The sequence below is a fragment of the Herpailurus yagouaroundi genome, unplaced genomic scaffold (genome assembly GCF_014898765.1).
Source record: "Herpailurus yagouaroundi ecotype Mexico unplaced genomic scaffold, PumYag 203, whole genome shotgun sequence".
Taxonomy (NCBI): Eukaryota; Metazoa; Chordata; class Mammalia; order Carnivora; family Felidae; genus Herpailurus; species Herpailurus yagouaroundi.
The window spans coordinates 23,168,866-23,179,228 of NW_024412434.1; the positions used below are offsets into that span (position 1 = coordinate 23,168,866).

At 40.3% G+C, this 10,363-nt stretch overlaps 1 protein-coding gene across 3 annotated transcripts in view; it reads right to left on the minus strand.

The window, feature by feature from the left end:
• Positions 1-204: 204 nt before the first annotated feature.
• Positions 205-10,363, minus strand: part of DHTKD1 (dehydrogenase E1 and transketolase domain containing 1) — a 52,266-nt gene continuing 42,107 nt past the window's right edge. For all 3 annotated transcript variants that reach the window (XM_040451451.1, XM_040451449.1, XM_040451452.1), the window contains 6 exons: positions 9,328-9,434; positions 8,111-8,275; positions 5,373-5,455; positions 4,868-5,037; positions 3,103-3,188; positions 205-2,182 (listed from right to left, as the gene is read on the minus strand). In XM_040451451.1, the coding sequence (XP_040307385.1) occupies positions 2,081-2,182; positions 3,103-3,188; positions 4,868-5,037; positions 5,373-5,455; positions 8,111-8,275; positions 9,328-9,434 (713 nt within the window). In that variant the 3' untranslated portion in view covers positions 205-2,080. The remainder of the gene's footprint in view (positions 2,183-3,102; positions 3,189-4,867; positions 5,038-5,372; positions 5,456-8,110; positions 8,276-9,327; positions 9,435-10,363) is intronic.

A 10,363-nucleotide genomic window follows, 5' to 3' on the forward strand; every position in this document is an offset into this window, starting at 1 on the left:
GCCGGCTCCACGCCGACAGCAGAGAGCTCAATGCAAGGTTCGAACTCAAGAATCATGAGATCATGACCTGAGCTGAAGTCGGACGCTCAACCAACTGAGCCACTCAGGCGCCCCCCCCACCTCTTTTTTAATGTTTTATTTATTTTTGAGAGATAGAGAGAGCGAGTAGGGGAGGGGCAGAGAGAGAAGGGGCAGAGAGGAAAAATGGTTCTTAAGGAAGAAAAATTTATTTTACAATGAATACGTCACCTGAGACAAAATGAACATTTTTTTCATGGTTGTTAAAATTTCTATTCACTGAATACCCCATTTAAGTCTGCTCTTCATTGAACATGAACTTAATTAGCATAGAAACAGGATACAAATATCACATTATCGAATTTCTCTGAGAAATATAATAAAATATTTTTATTTTACTTTGTGATTATATTGTTATCCCATACTTTCTAATGAGAGTATTTGATTTGGAATTCTTTAAATGGTCCCTTCCTACAAGGTGATTCAAGATGCTGACCCGTGTTGCAATCATAATTGAGAGTAAGAAGGTTAAGATACACGAGACATCTTCTTTTTCAGAAGACACATTTGATGGCTTGAGGTGGAGAAGTGTAATAAGATACCAGAGATGAAAAGTTAGAAATTTGGAGAAATCTAAACTGAACTTTAAAAAAATGAAAAAAACAAACCAGTTTTCCATCTCATTATGTGCTTAAACTTTGAAATGTTTAGCCAAGAGATCTGAAAAACATGACAGTGCTTTTATGTTTTTCCAGTTCAGTATACCACATTGAAAACCATTCTCATTAAAGGGACCTTTGTAATTTTACCAATTTACATGCATGGCACAAAGTTACGTGATTTATAAGGCCTGACACAGGAAGGAAGCATTAAGGTGCGTAGGGATAAAACAAGGATGTGAGTTTTACAGAAATATTAAATCAATACACTAACGCATACGTTTAAGATGTGAATCATGAATCCACTCCTGTGGCCAGAATAACCTACACATCGATTCTGAAAGACATTACCAGCTGCCAGGAAAAGTGCCCCAGCATGTCCTCCATCACCTCTGAGAAAAACGTCATGGCACAGGAATGGTAGATGGCCGAGTCTCTGCAGCACCGAGCCACGTAAAGCTACACCATTTGCTGCCGTTTAGTTATGTGTCCACAAAGTTTCAGAAGTAACAGACTGGGTTGGTGATCTCTGTAAATCCCCAAGTACCTGGTGCTGGGAAGTCTCCAGCATCAAAGTTAAAAAGCTCCTTAAACACTGTGAATGAACATCACATCACGTTGTCATACCTTTCAGAAGTAAGACTGACTGACCAGGAGCTGAAATCCCCACATCAGATACCCAAAGTCAATTAAAAATATCAAGATAACAATTTAGGGGGGGAAAGATACTATGTAGCCCATAAATCAATTTCATTGTAGCTAAAACTCCTTAATCATACTGTGCAAAAAGATTATACATCCAGAGACTTGTATTGAATGGGACCGATATATAAGGACAACGGGTGAAAACAACTATCCTGAAAAACACGAATCAGGACTAATATGGTTTTGCTGCAGCATTTGGTGAAACATTCTTCACAGTGGCTGCAAAGCAGCACTAGGTATTACGTCAAAAGAAAATACTGGTCGTCACAATGGCAGAATTAATGAAGTGACACGCATCAAGCAAACGGAGAAGTAATGTTGAGGTCATCTGGATGGAGCTGCAAATTCCAGCTAACAAACTTTTCCTAACGAACTTTTCCACCTAACGAACTAGTTAGCTAATGAGAAAGAGTGGCCTGAAAAAATCTGGCTCATTGAATTAGCTCTACAACTCAGAACCAAAACAAAACACTGCTGTACCTTTAAGGCTACAATGGACTGGTCAGATTCATGTATTCATGGATAATTCATGCCCTTGGCTATTCCACATACTCTGATTAAACTGCCCCCATGAATCCCAACATCTTAGAGGAACATAGGCTTTTCATGTTACCCAATGGAAGGGGAGAGTACAGAAGCAAGCCTTTCTTTTCACGGAAGTTTTCTTAAAGGAAGTAGTAGTGATTCGAAGGACACCATCAAGCAAAGGTCTTGGTGAGGACATCTTCATGCTGCTGCAGGTGAAGGGCGCCAATTCCTACAGCGGGTGCTGGCAAAGGGGGTCGGCTCACAAGACGGAGCTGTCATTGGAGCAGAAAAGAAATAAAATGGCATTTGAACCTGAGGAGAGCCCTGCTTCCTTCTCCCAAGGCAGTCCATGCATTTCTCTTAGCTTGTTTAACCACAAATCACCTTTTGGGCAAAATAATGAGTTACCTAGAATAGACTGGAAGGAGATGTTTGTCACAACTAAAAACTAAATTCCAGGCACCATGAGGTGAGATGAATTCTTGAATTATGTCCTGTTCTTCAGTAATTATTAGTTGGTTTAACCTGCAGATTTTCCTAAATTAGAACTATCTATAGGTGAAAATGACTTGGGCCCAGCAAACTAGTAACAAATGTGAAAACTGAGTCCTGATCGAAGCAGAATAGGAAGATAAAGAGAAGTACATTTGCTCTTCTCATTGTTCTTCCCTTCCTACAACATGATCAGGAAGAATTTGGCCTTTGATGGATGCCAGCTATGCAGATGAGCCTGGGACAAGTGTTACTGGGCACCTTTTCTCCCACATTGTAAAATAAACCCGCTCATCACTCTGCTCCCCAGGGCTGGATACTGAGCTTTGGGACAAGGCTTCTGAATGGACTAGTGGGAAAAGTAGATGACAGGGAAGGGCTTTTACTGTTTGAAGGATAATCATTTTTTTCTTACATGATACTAGCATGTACACATATGTGTCTTTCTTGATAAACATGCAACATTTTATTCTGAGAAAAGAGCCTAAAATTAGATTTTATGTTTTTGTTTATCTTTAAAACAACTGGAGGGGCGCTTGGGTGGCTCAGTTGGTTAAACACCCAACTTTGGCTCAGATCATGGGTTCACGGTTCATGGGTTCCAGCCCTGCATCAGGCTCACAGGGGACAAACGCATTTCTTGGTGCTCCAGGAGAAATAACACACATACACAAAACATTACAAGACAGAAAGCCATTACCTTGCAGGCCAGTTGCTTTTCAAACCTGGGAGAAACAAAGCACCATGGACCCATGTTCTGAGGCTCCTCCTGACTCCAAATAAAATCTATAACAGAAGAAAGTTCATTTCAGTATTCCAGGTAAATGTACAATAACACACACACACACACACACACTCTATACATATATATATATATATATGTATATGTATGTATATATACACACAGTTAATATACATACACTATGTATCTACACACACAGACACATCATATCCATTTTTATACACATATGTACATATATAGCGTGTATGTATGGATAGCTCTCCTCAAGTAAATATATGCCTTTCCAATATGGCATAGTGTTACTTGGCTTTTTTTTTTTTTTTTTTTTTTTTGACAAATGCATAGTCATGTATCCAGCACCTCACTTGTGATACAGAAAAATTCTATCAATCCCCCAAATTCCCTCAACCTGGCCCTTTCAAGGCAACCCCTCCACCCACCCAACCTCTGGCAACCACTGATCTTTCCTCTCTCCCTATAGTTTATGCCTTTTCCAGAACATCAGATAAATGGAATCATAGTATGTAGCCTTTGGTTCTGGCTCCCTTGAACTGGCAAAATCCATTTGTGATTTTGCCTGTAGCCATAGGTCACGCTCTTATTCCTGAGCAGTAGGTATTGTAAGAATGTAACATGGATTATGTATCCATCCGCAGGTTGAAGGATGTGCTGGTAGCTTGGGGCAATTATGGATGAAGCTGCTATAGACATTTTTCTGTGAACATGTTTTCATTCCTCTTGGACAAATACCTCCAAGTGAACCGCTGGGCTGTACGGTAACTCTGTGTGTAACATTGTAAGGAACTGACACGTTTCCAGAGTGACTATACCAGTTTCCATTCCTTCCTGCAGTGAATGCAGGTTCCGGGTGCTTTGCTTCCTCATCAGCCTTGGATACAATTAATACTTATTGTTTTAATTTGAGCCATTCTAATAGGTGTGTAGTCGTATCTCATTTGGGTTTCACTTGCATCTCCCTTATCACTGATTATAGTTGTGCATCTTTTTTTTAATGGTTGTTTGCCCTCCCATTCTTTGGTTCAAATCTTTTGCACATTTTAAAAACTGGGATTATTTGTTTTTCTTACTGTTGAGTTTTGGACACTCTCTGAACAATCTGGATAGTCCTTTGTCACATATGTATTTGCAAATACTTTCTCCCAGTCTGCGTCTCGTCTTTCCATTTGCTCTGCAACACCTTTCAGCAGTGCAAAAGCTTTTCGCTTTGATAAAGTCCAATTTTTCTGTTATCTGATGTTCTTTTAGTGTTACATCTAAGAAACTTTTGCCTAACGGAAGGCCATGAAGGTTTTCTCCTAGAAGTTTTAGAGTTTTACGTTTTACATTTAGGTCTGTGATCTTGAGTTAATTTCTGTACCCAATGCATAGAGATGTCCAGTTATTCCAGTCCAATTATTGCAGCCAAAAAAAAAGCCTTGCCTTTTACAGTTACATCAATTTATCCAAAGTAATATTATAGCAGAGATTACCTCCAGCCTCTCAAGAAATGACATGTCTTAAGTGAGAGAAGGGGAGACTGAAAGGGATACCAGAAAAGACAAGGAGACATTGGCTCTAGGAGTATTTTTTTTTTCATATTTCTAGACTCCAAGGTTGTTTCCTAATGACTCTCTCTGCCCCCAAACCTCTTTTCACATGAGATAGCTGGAATAGGTTTCAGGTATCTGAATCCAGAAGAATCCCAACAAGACCAGTGCCATACCTTTAACATGTTTGTATTTGCTCATCTCTTGCTGTAACAAATCCACTGGGAAAGGACAGAGTTCTTCTAATCGGATGATGGCAAAGTCACCCTTCTTGGCCTCCAAGGATTCTCTTTGCTTCAGTAGGGCATAGAAATGTTTGCCACAGCAGAACACTAGACTCTTAACACTGTTGGGTAGAAAAGGGACAACGTGGTAGAGGAGAAATGTCTGAAAGAATTGTATCAGAAAAGGAGGAAACCACGCAGATGAAAATGCTTCATTACTGAAGGAGTGGGGGTCTCTGTAGTTGGGTTCAGTCTCACGCTGTGCCCTGGCAAGTCTTATCCAGCAATGTATGCCTCTTCCGCACATATTCTAACTCCTACCCCATGGATGCAAAGGACTTTCTTCTATCAGGATACTGGAGATTTGGGTCACTTTGGGCTCCTTAACATGAACTAGTTTTCCCACTAATTAAAATTCTACCGCAGAGTATGAGAACGGAGATACACATCAAATTACTTTTTGGGATCCACAGATGAATCACCAATGACCGGCTTGAATGTTGTTCCTGGTGCCATTTCGTGAAGACTTGATACGGCTGCCTAAGGAGAGGGAAAAAGGCCACAAATCTAGCAGCTGAAGGCAAGGAGCCGAAGGTGCCTTACTTATAAGGGATCTTTACCAAGAAATAACAACAAATTTCCCTCCTAGCATTATATGTAAACATGTGTACTAATAAGCACAATATCTTTCCCAAAAATATCGATTCTGTTTATTTCAGAATAAAATTATTTGTTCAAAGTGACTTAAAATTGCCTATTGTCTGATGCCACAATAACATTTTAAGAATCAACATTTCAGTTCAATCACACTTTAATATCCATCAAAAGTATGCTTTAATTTCTTGGAATTGGAGGGGGCAGTTCATGGAATCTGTGAATGAAAACAGCTTAGCCAGGGCAATGATTTCTGTCTTTAGGATTTTAACCATAATTTATAAGCGAAACCTAATGAGTCACAGAACCAGGAACAATACACAAACATTTCTGTGATGAAAAGAAATGGTATTAAGGAGTTCAATTTAAATAAGTACTTGTTGCAAAGAACTCAGAATAGACCATTAATGAGGGTAAGGTTGGGAGTGGATTCCATTTCCTCATCTAGTTCATTTCCCTATAGTCTAGTCCCAACTGGGAAGGTGACACTTTGACTGGGCCACTGATAGGCAGCCTCGCTGACACAAGACACTGTGATGTAACCTAAAAAAATAATATTAGCGAAGAGAATAAAATAAAAATGAATATATATTATAAAATAAAATGTATTATATTTATATATTACATGAGTTATAAATAGATACATTATATATAAATATATATTCTTTATTTATTCTTGTTGCTCAATAATGCACAATAGTATCAATCTTTTTCCATCCTGAACCAGAGCCCTTGGTCAGCTCACACTTCCTATGGTGGGAATCAAAAGGGGCTGGAGGGGCACCTGGCTGGCTTAGTCAGTAGAGCATGTGACTCTTGATCTCTGTTCAAGCCCCGCATTGGGTAAAAAGCTCACTAAGAAAAAAAAAAAGGAGCTGGAGTTGAGACCTGGGTGGGAAATTGGGGTAGAATTTAGGTACCACTTGACAGGCAAACTCCATAGAGCCCCGAGTCGTATTTGTCACATGGTAAGTCATCTCCAAATGGGCCATGGAAACAAAGAGTGGACTTCTATTCTCCTAGATCACTTGTACCTACTGGTACAGTAGCTAATTTTCAGGAAGAAATCAGACTTCAATAACGGTGGTAATCACTTTCAATTACTAAAAGGACTTATATGTTTAAGGAAGATAGTTAACTACTTAATAAGAGTATATTTTGCTTGAAAATCTGTAGGAAAGCTATTGATATTTTAAAGGCTCCAGAGCAAGGCCTCACTTATTTCGTAAGTTATAGATTAGACATGGGGAGAGGAGTGGACAACAACTAGGGCCAAAATTAAATCTAACTCTCAGTTACAAACAGCAAAAGAAATTATCAATAAAATTTCCGATAGTTCATTCAATACTTAGTAACATACATATATTGTATTTAATATGATTATACTCTTTTATTTTTTTATTTTTATTTTTTTTTCAACGTTTATTTATTTTTGGGACAGAGAGAGACAGAGCATGAACGGGCGAGGGGCAGAGAGAGAGGGAGACACAGAATCGGAAACAGGCTCCAGGCTCTGAGCCATCAGCCCAGAGCCCGACGCAGGGCTCGAACTCACGGACCGCGAGATCGTGACCTGGCTGAAGTCGGACGCTTAACCGACTGCGCCACCCAGGCGCCCCGATTATACTCTTTTAGAGCAATAATTGAGGGAGCAGGTGACAATCTTGCAAGTACAATGAAAGTTGGGTGAAGAATCCCAGGTGTACATATTTCTTAGAAATAAATTAATGTGTATTATGACTTGGCCCCTTTCACGTTGCCATTTCAAAATATCTGTGTCAGGGGCCCCTGGGTGGCTGTCAGTTAAGCGTCTGACTTCAGCTCAGGTCACGATCTCATGGTTAGCGAATTTGAGCCCATGCGTCGGGCTCTGTGCTGACAGCTCAGAGCCTGGAGCCTGCTGCAGATTTTGGGTCTCCCTCTCTCTCTGCCCCTCCCCGCCTTTGCTCTGTCTCTCTCTCTTTCTATCTCCAAAATGAATAAACATTAAAAAATTTTTGTAATTAAAAAAATTAAAATTAAAAGATGTTTCTAAAAATTTGTTTTAATGTTTATTTTTGAGAGCCAGAGTGAGACAGTGCGAGCAGGAGAGGGGCAGAGAGAGAGGGAGACAGAATCTGAGGAAGGCTCCAGGCTCTGAGCTGTCAGCACAGAGCCCAACACGGGGTTCGAATTCATGATCTGTGAGATCATGACCTGAGCCAAAGTTGGACACTTAACCGACTGAGCCACCCAGGCGCCCCTAGATGTTTCTGTTTAAATACAATGAGACACAAAGGGAGGTGGGGGGGGGGGGGTTAAATAGGTGATGGGGATTAAGGAACGCACTTGTCATGATGAGCACCAGGTGATGTATATGGAAGTGCTGAATCACTATATTGTACACCTGAAACTAAAGTAACACTGTATGTTAACTAACTGGAATCAAAATTTTAACAAGGCCAAGACGTTTTAAATAAATAACATTAGATACAGAAAATAGAGGCAAATGCATATAAAAACGACAGGAGAAAGGCTTCCTAACCAGTTGTTTCTACTTACAGGGAACCTGAGTAACATCTTCGGAGAAGCAACAATGAGGGGTTTTCGGAAATTCCGGACCATCTGTCTCCTGAGCAAGTGGAAATACTGTGCAGGAGTAGTTGGGTGTACCACGAACATGTTCACTGTGTCTCCATCCACCCCCTCTTCTACACTGTCACACATCTGGGGGAGAAATGAAAGAAACAAGCAAATGTTCCGATCATCTAATTCAATCATAAGGACACAGCTGTCCTAACCCATCTGTATACTCATGACTCCTAAACGATGTCTTCCACATACTCGTGCTATACTTCTTCCCAAAACTGTAGTTTTGTATTTCACATGTAGTCTTTAACTAACCTTCAGTTTATTTATTTCTGTAATCTACTTTTTATAAAATCATTTTTCTGTATTATTACCTATCAACATAACTATCCATCTATCTACTGTTCTACAGTAGACTAAACTGTCATCTAGCTATACATTTATCTGCACATATGCTAAAACAATTAATGATATTCGTGCACTTAGGATAATGTGTACAGATTACACATCTGTGACCTGTACGTGGACATACGTCTCCATTTACCCTGAAATGCATCAGCAGATAATACAGATTTATAGATAGAAGAATGATAGATGAGTAAATGTGATAAAAACAAGTACAGTATAATAAAATATTAGTGGTAGAATCTAAGGGATTGGCATATGAATGTTCACTGTAAAATTTTGTAACTTTTCTGTATGTTTGAAAATTTTCTTAATACTAGGAAGTCATATGCATAAAAAGACATAGGTAATGATCCTTACCAAATATTAACTGTGGTTATTTCTACATGATTATTGAAACATTTTCTAATGATCATGAATCCCTTTATAAAAAATACTGTAGTTACTCAAAAATAATTTTTTAGGTAAAAATACAGGCTAGGCCACACTCTGAAGAATCTGATCTGGTGTTGGTCCCTGGATCTCTATTTACAAAAAGTTCTGTAGATGATTTTCATTATCAGCATGGTTTAGAAACCACTGATCTTTTCCATACAAGAACCACTTTTTTGCCATAAAACCACGACACTAATACACCCAAGGCATCATGTTGATAAAGAATACTGGCAGTGCATTAAACCCGTTTCATTCAGATACTACAAGGCCTTACAGTTTAAGGTACATATTAAGTATTCACAGGAGGTAGGTCTCTTTCAAAGCACCTAGGAAGCAGGGAGCGGACATACCTGCAAGAAACGCTCTATGCGACAAGAGGAGTGGTCGGGTCCAGCCCCGTCATACCCATGGGGAAGCAGGATAACAATGCCGCTCTGAAGGAGCCACTTGGCCTCCCCTGGGAAAGCACGTGACAGGGAGTGAGAACTCTCCAAAGCAGGAACAGAACCGTCTGATGTGACGTGAGTAGTGACACAAACGTTACTTTGCCGTATAATCCCCTAGAGTCATTTTCCATTCTGTGTGCTTTCCAGCAGTGTTACGCGCTTAGGAGGACAATGTCCACCTTACCGGCTGAAACCCTATGTGACACACTCACTGAACGGGCTTGTGGCAGATGAGAGACAAATCACGAGGTGAATGTACCGGTTTCAAGGACAGCATGGGCCGCTCTGCTTCCTTTGCAGACACGACTCCTACTGAGCACTGGTGGCTCTTGTCTTTCCCCCACAGCACCAATTACAACACAGCCCACTGTCCTCAGGCTGCAAGTGTGGACACTTCTGGATAGTCTCTGGACATGTCAAAGTCCAGTCTCCTCAAGGCACTTTTCTTCCCTACAACCACAAGGTCACAGAGAAACACGGCCAGAGGGACGACTGGAGTGCAAAGAATCCAAGGGGGTTGGTTACCCCCCGAAAATGGGGTGATGGGGACTCACACTTGTACCTTACATACTCTGATTTTTATAATAAGTAGGTTCTGCTTTTGCAAATGATTATTAAAAACAATAAGGGAGCACCTCGTTGGCTCAGTGAGTTAAGCATTGAACTTTGGCTCCGGTCATGATCTCAGGGTTTGTGAGTTCCAGCCCCTCTTCCAGTGGGTGAGCTGGAGCCCTGATTCCAGTGAGACCTGCTTCTCTCTCTCTCTCCCCCTCTCTGCCCCTCATGGGATTCTCCCTCTCTCTTTCTCCTTCTCTGCCCTTCATGGGATTCTCTCCCTCTCTCTCTGCCCCTTGCTCACATGTGCCCTCTCATAAAACAAAACAAAACAAAACAAAACAAAACAAAACAAAACAAAACAAAACAAAACAAAACAAAACAA